Genomic DNA, 14,821 nt, shown 5'->3' on the forward strand with positions numbered 1-14,821 from the left:
CTTTGCAGAATGTTTCTGAAAATGTCAGAAGAGGTGAACAATCTGCTTAACACCTTTAATTAGATCACTCATATAAATCCTTACTTTTTCTGCTGAAGCAACATCTGTTGGTACCTCACAGCCTTCTCTAAATGCAGCTTGGAGTTAGGAGGGTCTGACGGATTCAGCATCGGGTAAAATATTCTCTTCTCCCGTCTCCTTGCTTCATTTGGGGGACAGCTACACATTTCATCTTCATCAAAATATCACAGTTGCTTTCCTATGACTAAGCTATCTGTCATTTAGAAAGAATGATTCAGGGATTATATCAGCAAAAAGTGATGAGTTTCTGTCGTGCGGCAGACTTATGCCATTCTTACTTTAAAATCGATTTGGATTTTCTGGGTTTTATTTCATAAAGAATGACCTTTTTGAGGAGAGACGGATACACTATATAAGCTAAACATCTTTCTCATGGTTAGTAATGTTTATTGACTTTGAAAAAATAGACAGACAAAGAGAAAGGGATCAGTTTAGGCATATTGATTATAGAGCAGCTCAGTCAACTCCCAACTCACTCCAGTGAAAGGTTGCCTGCAATATAATGTATGCTCACTTAATCACATACACGGCCTTGAATATTCAATACATGCATTTCTTCAGCCATGCAAATCTTTAGGGACCTCCAGCATAGAGAAATTCCCAGCTACTACACTGTATGCATGAGTGTACCGCTTCCAGCAATCACATTTCACATCTCTGTATTTAAAGTCGAGCCTCTGTAATTGATCCTCGAGTAAAACCACAGTATCCTGCTGTATGCACACAGTGGTATTTGTGTTTAATGCTATACTTTATGATTTCTGCAGAGTCAATATGGTTGTGTTGATTGACTGTTTATTGTTTAACAGCCTCGGCCAGCTGTTGGGGCTGCCACAGTGCAGAGGTCAGAGTGATGTAATGAGAAAGATGCAGGGGATAAAGAGATGGATTAGAGGAGAAAGCAGCCCCCACAGGGACACAGATGTAGTGATTACACCCAGATTAATGACACAGCACTCACTGCGTCACTCACATGCACACACATCCGTGGCATGTGTCGTAATTTCACTGAACATAATGTACTCCAGAGCGTGCAGACATGCGCCCAAACAAAGTTGCACAGATGGGTTTGTATTTCCGACATTCTGCTGGAAACGCAATCCAAAAATAAAAAAAACACATGACAAAGACTTGTTGTTATTTTTTAGCTGTGCCAAATAGCATTACTAATTTATACCTGTCAGACAAGTTTCAGCGTGTTCTGGGTCGTCAGTTTTTCTCACTTGCATCAGGTCCCAGCTCTCTTGGCAGCCTTAAAGTTCAGATAGCCAGATCAGGCAGCAATATAACTCAAAGACTTTTTTGGTCTCATGGGAGGCAAAACCCCAAGGTGTGGAGAGCACAGAGCTCCACATCACACACCTCCTTTCTTTTCTCTTTTCTTTTTCCTCTCCTATTCCTTCTCACCGCTTCGCTCGCTTCACACTTTCTCTCTCACTGATTCACTCTCCCTTCTCTGCTTTCCCTTGGCTATCAGCAGTAGGAAAAAGCCAGATGATCTCTGCCTCCCATCTTTCTTACTCCTTCGGCCGGCCTCTCTGGGGTATGTGAGTTGTGGGAAACATCACAGGTTTATGGGTGGTATAGGCATCTTTTATACAAACTCTCTCTGCGCTTCATGGAAAGACACACCTCAGCCTAGTGAATCATGTTGAATAAATGGATTCAGTTTTTATTAAGCTGTGTGTTGCTTTTGGAGGCAATATGTGGGGGGAAAAAAAAGATCATGGACACAGATTTTTAAATACAACATTAAATTCTGCAGGGATCAGTCCGACCTCTCCCGGCGCTGGTTATTTAACTGCTGAGGGGGAATACTGTTCCCCCAGACAGCTGTGTCAGCGAGATAACACACAGTACATGTTGACACGCTGCTTGTGTGTACAGTGTGTTCATGTCTATATTATTTCAGATTCAGTTTATGTATTTTGTGCCGTCATCATATCTAGTGGTGACAAATATACACCTAACTTCAAAACTGAAGTATCTTTTGTCCTAACCTGATATGCAGGGCAAGTTACTGCCTGCAAATCTACTGATAGTGGTTCGTCTTTGCTTATCGATGTGGAGAGGATTGTATCTGGTGTTTAACCTTCACTTTTTGCACCAATGTGCCGAGAACATCTAGAGATAAAAACGAAGGCTTGCTCTGTCTGGACACATAAACAAATACTAAACTAGAATTACCGCCACACAGCTGTTTGCCTCCGTGCATCAGTCAAGTCTCACTTACAGTTCACATCGGTGTCTATTAAAACATGGATGCTTCACACACATCTAACCCCCCACCAGCGGCACAGGAGATCCATACAATCAGCACAGTTTCAAGGTGGGCACCCAAAGTTTTTTGAGTTATGGCCAAAAAATGTTTTATGAGGTCACTGTGACCTTGACCTTCAACCACGAGATTATAATCAGTTCATTCTTGTGTCCAAGTGGATGTTTGTGCCAAATTTAAGGAAACTCCTTCAAGGCCATCTTCAGATGAAAAATGAAAATGAGACGTACGACAGCTCACAGTGACCTTGACCTTTGCACACAATATTATAATCAGCTCAATGTTGAGTCCAAGTGAATGTTTATGCAAAATTTGAAGAAATTCCCTTGAGGCATTCATGAGATATTGCATTCACATCGACTGGACAACCAGAAAACATAATGTCATCGGCCTTGCCTATCGCCAGCACGGAGGCATAAAAAAATTATAATAAAATGGCCATAAATCAGAGCAAATCCAAAAGGGTATTTTTTGGAAGTATCAAAAGTGCTGCAGTGCGGCACGATGCTGTATTTAGAACCTAAATGAACACTGAAGAACTAAGTCCAGAATATAAACAATTTATTTCTGAAAGCCTTTAATCTGAAGCTCATAGGTCAGGATCAAAGAGAGTTTATCAAGTGAATGCTATGAAAGTGAGAGATGTTTTTCCGTGGTGTGTGCATAAGATGTGTATATGAGGTTAGCCTTGCATACTACTGATAACACTAAATCAAAGAAAGGAGAAAGACGGAGACATCTATCTGTTCACATCTGCTGGGCTTTCATTCTCTAACAGACATTAAGGCTTGTAAATGCAAAAACAGCTGCAAAAACATACAAGACACTGCACACACTGACAGCATGTGGAGTGATACTGGCTACAGAGGCTCATTTACTGTTTGTCCTCCAATCTTCATTTCCCTCTGCCTCATAACCTCTCCTTCCCTCTCTGACATTTTCACTTGTAATAAAGTGTTCTGGTGCATTGGCTTCTGATAGAAAACAGCTCTGCATGGGGACAACAAAGATGTAGAGAAGAAACGGAGAGGGATGCCAGCCGAGGAGGAAAAGGATAACTGTCATCTTCACACACTGATAGACACATACAGCAGCCTGATTATTGTACTGCCCTTTGACCTTTTGATCCCTCTGTAGATCAATGAATGGATTTATGCTGCAGCATTTCATTCCATTAAATTAGCCCCTTTAACCTTGAAATTTATGACGAAACTATGTGCAGCTCCAGTTTTAAGACCTATTTTTGCATTTGTTCCCACTGGCGTCTATCTGTGGGGTCAGAAGCTCCATCCAGCAGGCAAATGCCAGCTCCAGTCCCCAAAGAAAAAAAGGCACTTTTAAGTTTAACTAAGGAGACCAGCAATCTCATACATTAGAGTCTGATCTATAAGTGGCTACGGGGAAGGGAGCATTGGCTAGAGGGTGCCCAGGGGCCACAGTAACAGTGTTCAAACTTGACAGTGAGAGAGCAGAGAGCTTTGATGAGGAGGGGAGCTGAACTGGTTCAGAGCCTGTTGCTATGGTAGCCATGTGGAATAAATCAGCAGCATGAATTCCATTCTCAAATGCCTTCAGCACCCCACCGACTCAGGTACTGTAGACCCAGGCAGAATTTGAATGAGTATGGTGTCCTAGTGTGCAGCTCACTGTGAGAAAAAAAATGTCAGAACCAGTCCTTGCTGTTAATACTAGATTTTGAATTTCCCCATCTTAAATATCTTGTTTACAGCACTTGCAAGATCAAATAAAAATGTAACATTACATAATTATGAAATTGCGTGTTTTAATTCAGAGGTACAGTGAGTAAGATGCAAAAATATAAAATAACTAGGGCGGTCAGGCAACTGTATTTTTTAATTGCGATTAATTGCATAATTTCAGTATTAATCGCTTGTTTTTAATTCCATTATTTGCATTAAAATTCAAATTTTCAAGTCCATATTGACAAGGTGTAGCAATTCTTACCAGGTTGTTTATTAGGAACTACATGACAGCAAAAAACTGCCTGAGACTAGCATAAAGTGGGCTTGTCTGTAAAGAGTAGACTCGTGGGTACCCATAGTACCCGTTTTCATTTAGATATCTTGAAGTCAGAGGTCAAGGAAAATGGCCATGCTGTTTTTCCATTGCCAAATTATTGGAAATTATTATTATGCTCTTACTGAGAAGCTAGCACGGCATGGTTGGTACCACTGATTTCCTTAGTTCTTCTAGTTTCATATGATACCAGTATCATCACAAATCAGCCAGCTGACACCTCTTAAAGATGGTAATTATGGCTGGTGATTAATAAATGATGATGATTAAAAAATATTAAATATAGTAAGATAATAATAATATATACACTTTTTTTATTGTAAAGAAATCTTAAGATGGGCATCTTCCCCCATCATCCCCTACTTTTTACTAAACAATGAAAAACTTGTGTTAGTCCTTTTTTCTTAATAGCCCCATTTGATGCAAAAAGCTGCTGGCCCCCTGGTATATTTCACATTATCTAATCTGGCCCAAATTCAAAAAGCTCGCTTTAAGCAGTGTTGCGTATAACGCTTTACAAACCCTGCTGAAAAATAAACAGCTTGATCATCTTAAAATGGTTAAGCTGGTTGACCAGCTGTTTGAAAAGCTTAATGTATGTTTTTGCACAACTTTTGATGGTTTAGCTGGTCATTCCAGCTTGTGATGGTCACTCTAGCTGGTTTATCCATGGAAGTTCCTGTAAAACTGAAACCAAATCAATGCAACTGAGTATGGAGAAATAACAATGTCATGAGGGGGAAGCATGAAAAGCTAAGGCCATAAATCAGTTAAGTCTTCTCACATGTGTTATGTTTATAAGCATAACACATGTGTTATGTTGTCATGTCAACATGTCTGTTGTCACACATTTCCTGCTCACTTGCTTGGACAGTTGCACCACCTGACATTTTAAGATTGTGAGAAGCCAAAACATAAAATAATATAATTATTTGAATTAACTAAAAAATGTATGAAAATAAATAGGTTTTATAGAATGAAGTGACAGATGTCCTGAATAAATTATTATTATCATTATTTTTTTTTTGAAGACTCAGACACAAAAATATGCATGTCATGTCACTGACCCTTATAGATATGTGTGACCCAGATGGATAGATTGGGCAAACCATTAAAGGCCAGAAAGAACTGGGTCAGAACCATCTGCGACCATCTTCAACCAACTTAAACCAGCTAAAACCAACTAAAACCAACTAAAACCAGCTATCAGCATAAGCTTTTTCCAGCAGGCAAGAAAGGCCTTATCTCATTACTTTGTGAAGCAGCATTGTAAAGTGCTGCTGTTCTGAAGTTTGTTATCTCATTACAGTTTCTATACAGTCGTTATTTCCACATTATTCCGCAATTATCTGCAGAAAAAAAAACAAACAAACTGCTGCCAACAACAACAACAAACAACAACAATGGCGTCTAGTAAAGAGTCTCTTCAGCCTGGACAGTCTGAGCAGAAACCGGGGTGAAACCAGTTTATCTGAGTCTCCTCCTCATGAGCTTTAACGCCGCTTCAGTCATAAACATCTCAAATAAGCTGAAGGAGTCCGCTACAGAGCTAAACTTAGCTAGCTGCTTAGATATACACATACAAATGTTAACACGTCTGTCAGCTTGGTTAGATTCACATTTCAATCCTTCAATTCACTTACTGAAACCATAAACATGAAAATATTATTCATTTACCATGATACACCGAACAATAGACACAAAAAAAGTGGTGAATCCCTACCTCTGAGGCCGTCATAAAGTCCAAACATGTGTCCATCTCTTCATTATATTTTCCCTCAGTCCTTAAGGGTCCACGGATCACATTAGCAAAACATTTTTTAATTAAAAAAGTAATCCAAGTTGTGGACATTGTTGTAACAGGAAGTGTTGTGGTGTTTAGCAAGTGCCGTAAACCGACCGCCATAACGCTCTCTTTCGACCGCGCGCTCTCTCTCGCGTGCTCTCTCGCGCGCTCTCGCCTATACAAGCAGGGCCAGCTCTACCCAATTGGTGCCCTAGGTGCCCTAACCCTAACGACACATCACGTGCTCACACCTAATTTAGGAACATGTCACTGTTTATTTATTTGTAATGTTAATATATATTTTTTTCTAGACAGAAAACACTAAGTGAGGGCGCCAGTGGGCATAGACAATTATTATTTTATTATTATTTTCCCTCGAGGCCAAGGGGGACTGGTGGCGTGGCGGCGCCCCTCCAGCAGATAGCGCCCTAGGCAACCGCCTATATCGCCTATGCCAAGAGCCGGCCCTGTATAAAAGTGATATTCAGACTTGTTTAAATACACAATTTATAAATGGCCTATATGCCATTTTGTAACACATGACTGCGTCTCAGGCAATGATGCAAAAATGCAAGTGTTTTAACAGGTTGTGTAACAAATTACTTACAATAGGGATTAATTAAATGAAGTAATGCATTTTTTTTTAAGTATTGTGTAATTCATTATCTGCTCATACTTTTTGAGTAACTACACCAACACTGCCTTTGACCCTTTGAAACTTGAGCAAATTTGTAAGATTTAATTCAAAAACATGGAGAAGGCAACAAGCCATTTAACAAGACAAAAAATATATTTGAATAATTAACATTTTTTTTAAAAAGCAAACAAATGTAAAAAAAAAAGTTCCAAAAAAATTACCTGAAACTAAACAGAAAAGTCTTTACAGACATGCCTACTTATGATAGTCCCATGCAATTCTTGCTGTCATTGATTCCTTATCAAGACAATCTGATAAGAATTGCTTTACTTTGCCAAAACGAACTTCATAACTCTTGTAATGCAAAATAATGGAACTGAACATGTGATTAAAAAATGTGAGTAATCGAGATTAACTATTGAAATTCTGCGATTATTCAGGATTTTATTTGTTTAATTTGTCTGACAGCCCTTGTATTTATTTATACATTATATTGTTTCTGTAACATAATTTTGAATGTATAATTGTTATAATTAAAAACTGAGACATTTTCTATTTATATTACCCTCTTTTTTAAAACAACTTTTTTTGGGGTATTTCCCTTTTACTAATTTCTTGCAATTTGTGAGACATTTCTTATTAAGTTGGTCATCGCCTTTTTCCCATGCTTTCAAAAGAAATCGTACCAATTTGCTCAAGTGTCAAAGGCTCAAATGCTTGTGAAAGACATCTGAATGCAGAGCAAGAAAAGTGATGTCGATCCAGGTTTCTAAGGGTTAATTGACTACTGCACATCTCTCTCTCTCTCTACCTCTTTCTTTCCGCTTCATTGACTGCAGACTCTGAATATGACTGTGTGTGTGTGTGTGTGTGTGTGTGTGGACTCAGTATACTTTGTCATTATTGATGGCTAAACCACAGAGGTGACACCAAGGGAAGGATGGTCCATCTTTTTTTAATGGCAGGTATTTATAAGGTTTATAGCAGACACATCATTTTCAATCTACGTCAAACTCTTAGTTGAGGAATATTCAAGGAGAGCAATGAGTGACGATATAAGGCCTTGACAGAGACCCCGTTATAAATACGGGGAAATACAGCTAGGTCGAAACTTTAAAGTGACAAAATTAACAGATAAATAAGGCACAACATGAAAAAAGAGGTGATCCTCCACACTCTATTGCACTACAATGCATTTCACTGTAACATCAGATTGTTTGATGTTTTTTTGTCATTTTAGGATTAACTGAATATTCATGAGGCTGATTCATCAGTTTTGCTAATGGCATGCTTGGATGGTCACCCTAACATTTATTTGTCCTTTTTTTCCTTCTGAGGGAAATGTGGTGTTCTACATCGCTGTTTTGTGGTGGTAATTATGAATCCCATCTGCAACATCGTTACAGATGAACAAATGTGGGGGGAAATGAAGGGGTGATAGAGGGAGAAGAAGAGAGAGAGAGAGAGAGAGAGGAGGGAGCAGCCTGCAGAGAGGGATGACTTTTCGGATACACAATTAGTTACCAGATGTGCACACAAAGACCACCCTGAATGTTAGATAAATACAATATACAACACACACAATACTGTTGATACATTTGATCACAACCGGTGTAAATGTAGACACTTACAACAACAATAACATCAACTGATAGGACCACTTTTTAGCTACTGTAACAGTTTCAACAAGTGCTTAAATAGGAATTATTTTCATTGAGGGCATAATTATAACCAAAACATGCCTCAAATATCCATAATAGTGGCATTGCAACATCATACTGTATGCATCTTGACCATAATAACCACACACACCACAGCCATGACCACATTATAATCAAATAATCATAAAGCTCAAGGCATTTTTCACTGTACAAAAACAACAACACTACATATTTTCCAGTTTATGACATCTAAAAACTACTACAGAACTCAAAGTAAAGAAATAAGTTATCGTAGTACAAAAAAAAGATTAGAAGGCCATTACCTTTTACGTAGTTTTCTCTCATAATAGATACAGTCTAAGTTTGTCATATGGGGTTACTGAATGAGAGGTGGGGCGGAGGTGTAGCCGTCTCTGTGTGCGTTTGGGTTGACAGCTGGGTTGGGCTGGGTCAGTCCACAGGAGCTGATATATTATGTTCTGTCTCTTCAGATCAGAGGCAACGCCTCTAAATCAGTCGCCCCTCTCCTCCAAGGGGCCTCCGCTCTGACACTGACGTTGACAGTATTTACCCAGGGTCTGCACCACATAATCAGTTTACACAACACACACAAAAAAAGGCAAAATGTTGCTTTTTAAAATAAACATCACAGTCAAACTACTGAGTGATAAATGTAGCTACAACAGCTCAACAGCCTGCTGCTGTTGTTCTTCTGGTACTGCTCGCGTTAAAAGCAAAGTGAAAACCTTTTACATGGTGCAAACACTGAGTGAGTCCGACCTTTAGACTATGTGAGTGTGTGTGTGTGTGTGTGTGTGTGTATGTGTGTGTAGTCAGTCTCAGTTCTCCTCAGGTGTCCAAGGTGTGCCTGGGCGCTCGGTGGGAGTTCTCCTCCCCTCTCCCCTTCCCTCTCTTCTCGCCACCCATAGGAACATACTTCCTTTTGGTCTTTTTACGTTTTTTATCAGAGCACCACACTCTCTCACAGTACTCCTCTACTCTCTGGGCATCCCCGTAGCCAATCAGCTGGAGAAACTCCTTGTACCACAGCCTGGAGTGGGGGCCTGGGACTGAGGAAGGCAGCAGAGCCCTGGGGCTGACGCTGGGGCCTGGTGGGGGGCCGATGGAGGAGTGGCACTGAGGAGCAGCTTTCTCTCCGTTCCCATCATTAGCCCTGTGGATGGCTGACTCCACCCTCTCCCCTCTGAGCACGTGTAGTGAGATACGTAATAATGTGTGCACGTATCCGTGTTCCACAGTCTGGCACACGTACACGCCAGCATCAGAGCTTCTCACTCGGAGAAACAGCAGCCCGTGTGAGGTTATAACAACTCGCTCATCGCCTCGAACCTGTAAGGAGGAGAAAAAAAATCTTTTCTCAAGTCGTTGATGTAGCCATTTTTCAAGTCTAGCAATACAGACATTTGCAGCATCACTGCTGCTCCATTTGTTCTTCTCCTGAGAGGAATTTTAATTAAAGAAACCTGCAGAACTAAAGGATAAATTAAGGAATGATGGAACTTCAATAGTGAACTCAATAGAGTGACTTCTGTACTTAAGGTTTTGTGAGATATATATAACCATGCCACATTTCTGTTTAATGTTTAAAACTGCATGTTTAAATATAATGTTTTTATCAAAATGTTCAAGATATAAACATTTTAATCTATTGCAATTTATTCAAATGAATTTCCCAGGGTTCTGAGATATATGGTGCCAGCCTGTTATCATTTATTTACTCATTTATTTGTTTTTTGTTTTTTTTTACACTTACATTGATATTGATTTTTTAGGTGGCTTAAATATGTTTTAAAATGGTCTTAAAACAACACTGACAATTATAAAGTTTGCCATGATATATTCTTTCATTTTATTTTTCCTCCAACAAAATGTATTATTGTGACAGTCCGACTGAAACGTCTGTTTAAATTATGTCGATTTTACTGATAGAGATTTTCCTAATGTGTGTTGGTGCTTTTTTATTTATTTTTTTATTGTGTATTCACTCAAATTTCAACTGTTTTTATCAGCACAGTTGGTCAATTGGAGCGCCTCAGTTTCACTGTCGTGCCTGCTGCACGCGACAATCAATCCGCCTTCAATCATGTGATCTAAATTGTGTTTTTGGACGTGATGTACACAGTTGGAACAGGTGGGAAATCATTTAAATTACCTGACTCTTATACATCATCTCCACTGCGCTCCTTTTTTAGTGTATTGTCTATAATCTACTTTTCATATCTCTGTTTGTAGTGTAATCTATGTTTAGTCTCTTTACGTGTGTGTTTTTGTCATGTATAGGTCAAACATCCACCTCACCTCCTGTTTCTCTCCATCTTTCTGCAGGAACCAAAGGACCTTGGCCTGAAGTGACCGAGGGACGCACTCCAGTAAAGTGCTGTTGCTCTCCACACCGTACACCAGCCTCTCCTCAGCTCTGTGCCACTGCTCATCTGCACGCAAACACGCAGACATCACACAAGACAGTGAGGCCAGAGAGACTGCGATGAACTGACGTGACCTTTCATTATCTGACAAACACAGAGCGGATTGTTCTTCCCCAATCTGTCGCCTCTGTGGAAGCATTAACCTCTTACCTCCAACTGCGACGAAACATGAAGAGTTCATATTTTGTCATGTTCAGTCTAGTGCTTCTAAAGAACTGCATCATTTCCTTGCTTGTATATACTATTTGTTTGACAATTTTTTTTGACGCACACACACACACACACACACACACACACACAGTCACTTATACACTAACCATCAATTTGCAGCCCATTGCACAGCTGGACGGCGTTGCCATGGCGAACATCCTGCCGCCTGAATCGTCTGCTGATATGGGAGCGAGGGAAGTACAGAGAGAAAGTAAATTAGTACATGATGAAGACGGGTGAAAGCAAAGAGGCAGAAATCAAAGATGGAGAAATAGAGAGAAAAGATAAAAAGAGAGGAGGGGTGATCCAGTGCATACTGAGAGGCATTACACAGCACCTGGCTGTCAGACTCTGTGATAATGACTTGGCAAAGCAGCCTCAGAGCTTTGTGTCATTCAGAGCGAGATGCCATGATGGAACAGAGCTACTGGTAAAGGTGTGAACAGCTGGTATCTCACTGACACGTCTGCGGGGACAAAAGATGGGAGCTGTCTCTGAGTGTTTGTTGTTACCTTTTGGTGTAGACTCCAGCAGGGTAGTATCTGGAGCAGGTCAGACCATCCCAGGCGCAGTAAGGGTCTCTGGCCAGGCAGCAATCAGCACATTCTGAGCCATAGAGGTCACACTGATGCAGTCTGACCTGGGCCACACCCACCTCTGACCCCACATACAGCTGTTGCTGTGGACCCGACAGTATGAAGCATTAGCATGAAGACAGTTTCGTTGGAATCAAATTTTATATATGCACTTATCAGCCAAAACATTAATAAATTCATCTTGTTTAAAAACGTTAGTGTACCATGCTGCACTGCAATTTGTCACTGATTAACGTTCCCACACATCATGGCAGTCTTGGTGAGGAAACTGGTTTGTCGTCTCTATACAAACGTAGAATGGGGCTCTGATACGCTTTTTTTTAATAAGGCCATTTTACATGAACTGCCTCCTTATTTATGTGCTCTACTGCCTCCTGAAACTGTCAGAAACCTTCGGTCATGTAGACAACTTCATTATATCGTTCCTCGAGCCCACACTGTCTTTAGTGAAAGTGCTTTAAAAGCCTTTGCTCCGTCATCTCGCTGTCAGCTGCAGTCACCTTAAACTAGCCTCTGTAATAAGCCTGAGCGATTTTAAAATCAGGATTAAGGACTCTTTGAAAACTGAATGCACATGTCAATGCTGCTAATTGGCTGTTTGTTTGAAGTTTGCTGCTTGCGTGTGAAGTTTTATGCTGCTTGTTTTAACTTTTGCTGTTGTGCTTTCGGTCTGTTTGTTCTGTTATGTGAAATTCTTCATGCCTTCTTGGCCAGGATTTTAAATGTCGATGGGATTGTTAAAATAAATAATTAGTTAAAATAAAAATACAAACCAACTTTTGGCTGTGAAACCCTGGGCATTCATGTGGATGTCACCTTACACGCTCCACCCTCCCAAACGCTGTTACAGACCAAGCAGCCCCCCTTAAGGTAATGACACTCCCTGATGTGCCCCCAGCAGGATAATGTGCTACACCACACTGTAAAAACTGCTCGGGAATGGCCCGAGGAACATGGCCTGGCCTCCAAATTCTCACAAAATCCCAATCCCATTAAGCTTCTATGGGATGTGCTGGTAACTTACCTCATGACATACAGGACTCAGAGGATCCACTGCCAACGCCCTGGAGCCAGACACCACAGGACACCCCTAAGGGTTCTCTGTTCATGCCAACTCCAAGAGGTCAGAGCCAAGTCTGATTAAGGAGCCCCCACTGCATACCTCTGGGATACAGGCATATCCCACATATGCATGATCAGTTTGGGATCTGGTTTGGTGCATAAGGGTAGTGTACTTAGACTGAAACATTGTTTAGGTGGGTTGTGAATGTCAGTTGGCATCCACATGAATGCCAGACCCAAAGTTTCCCTGCAGAACATTGAACTGAAATAAAATGTTCAATGTAATTCACTTCACCTGCCAGTGGTTTCATTGTTTTGGCTGATCAGTGTATATGCTGTCTGTCTTTACATCATCCAACTGAGTTAGTTTGCCACAAGAGAGAAACATATGAATTATGTCAATGCAAAGTAATGAAATGTGTTGCAATGTTAACATCTTGTGGCTAAACAACAGAACTGCATGAACGAGCAACAGTATGGAGATTCAGATGATCCTCTTACCCTTTTAGGAGATATTATGATTTCTCTTATTGGTGCAGGAACCTGCAAACAGGGAACATTTGACTCTCATTCAAAAATTCAGCTGAATCAGTGGTTCATTATATCATAAGAATTAAGTAACAAGCGCTGACTTTAAGTTCTTTGTCACTGGAGGCGTCCCGTCATGCTTCTATCCTCCCCAAATCATTTCTTAATTAAAATGGCAGCAGCCATGGCTTGGAGACTAGTTTTCAGACGTAACTGATATAAGCTAAAATGATATATTCAAATCAGTCTGAAGATCTCTCCCAGCAAGCGGGCTGCACAATCACACTTGTACCCCTCTGATGATGGAAAGTGAGCAAATCAGCAATCAGTGTTTTCAAACTGTCTCCTCTTAACTGCTGCAGTAATGGGCTGTGATGTGTATGCAGTAAAATGCAGAAAGCTTGGTTACTAAAGTCTACTTTGCTTTCACATTTTGCAGCTAAAAATAGAGTACCTTGAATACTTGAAGCTCCTCCAGCAGCACCTCCTCCATAGTGTCTGTGTCTTTGTTGTAGATGGTGATAACTTTCAACACCACTGAGTCGTCTAATAAAAGAAGACAGGCAACGGCATAACATTCCTCTTCACAATTGCAGTAGTGAATGCAGTATTCAGATCCTTTAGTGAAGTGAAAGTCCTAATACCACATGGAAATACTAATTTCAAAATAAAAGCCATGCATTGAAAATGTTACTTAAGTAAAAGTAAGTATAATCAAGAAAATAAAGCTTAAGTATTAAAAGTACCCAATGAAGAAAAAAAAACAACAAACAAAACAAGCCAAAACCTTATAATCAGAAAAAATGAATACATTAATCAAAAAACTACTAAATAATGTATTTAAAAATACATTATTTAGTAAAAATAAAAAAACCCTCTACACTATCAACCCTAAAATTACAGCCCTCCCCCCCAAAAAAAGACACTATCCAAAAGAAAAAAAACAATGCAAAAAATTAAAATGATTAAAAAAATATAAAATTAAATAAAAAATAAATATATAATAAATATAAAATTATCAAAAAAATCCATAGGAAATTATTTAAAAAAAAAAGAATAAAAAATAAAATGTTTATCAAGAAATTTGGAAATCAATTAATTAATTAAAATGTCACTTTTGATGGCAAAACATTTTGGTTTGCTCCCAAATGTTCACAGTACCTCCTGCTTGTCCTTGGATTTAGCCAATCAAGCATGTGGTATTCAAGATTAAGCATAAAAGGTATTCATTTTTCACAGTGTGAGTACCAGTGCCGATGTAGAGAACATGGTAGTGTCCATCCTGGGCTTGGACTCTGTCCACAGCGATCTGGGTCAGCTTTCTTCTGCCTGGCTCAGTCTGCAGCAGGACAGGTCTGCGGTGCTGGGGAAGGACTGGACGATACATCACAGGATGAGAACGCACAAACCGCAAAACCTCGTCAGGAAACTCCTTTGAGCTGGAGAAGCCGCCGCCGTTCACTTTACTGGCACACTGTCAAAGAGATGGTAGGACAGA

At 40.0% G+C, this 14,821-nt stretch overlaps 1 protein-coding gene across 1 annotated transcript in view; it reads right to left on the reverse strand.

Annotated features, from left to right (window-relative positions):
- Positions 1 to 7,766: 7,766 nt before the first annotated feature.
- sema3e (sema domain, immunoglobulin domain (Ig), short basic domain, secreted, (semaphorin) 3E) overlaps positions 7,767 to 14,821 on the reverse strand; it is a 28,897-nt gene continuing 21,842 nt past the window's right edge. The window contains exons 11-17 of the mRNA XM_042496091.1: positions 14,572 to 14,797; positions 13,778 to 13,869; positions 13,297 to 13,338; positions 11,650 to 11,816; positions 11,245 to 11,315; positions 10,800 to 10,933; positions 7,767 to 9,830 (exon numbers count right to left, since the gene is read on the reverse strand). Of these exons, the coding sequence (XP_042352025.1) occupies positions 9,330 to 9,830; positions 10,800 to 10,933; positions 11,245 to 11,315; positions 11,650 to 11,816; positions 13,297 to 13,338; positions 13,778 to 13,869; positions 14,572 to 14,797 (1,233 nt within the window). The 3' untranslated portion in view covers positions 7,767 to 9,329. The remainder of the gene's footprint in view (positions 9,831 to 10,799; positions 10,934 to 11,244; positions 11,316 to 11,649; positions 11,817 to 13,296; positions 13,339 to 13,777; positions 13,870 to 14,571; positions 14,798 to 14,821) is intronic.

The sequence above is a fragment of the Plectropomus leopardus genome, chromosome 11, assembly GCF_008729295.1.
Source record: "Plectropomus leopardus isolate mb chromosome 11, YSFRI_Pleo_2.0, whole genome shotgun sequence".
Taxonomy (NCBI): Eukaryota; Metazoa; Chordata; class Actinopteri; order Perciformes; family Serranidae; genus Plectropomus; species Plectropomus leopardus.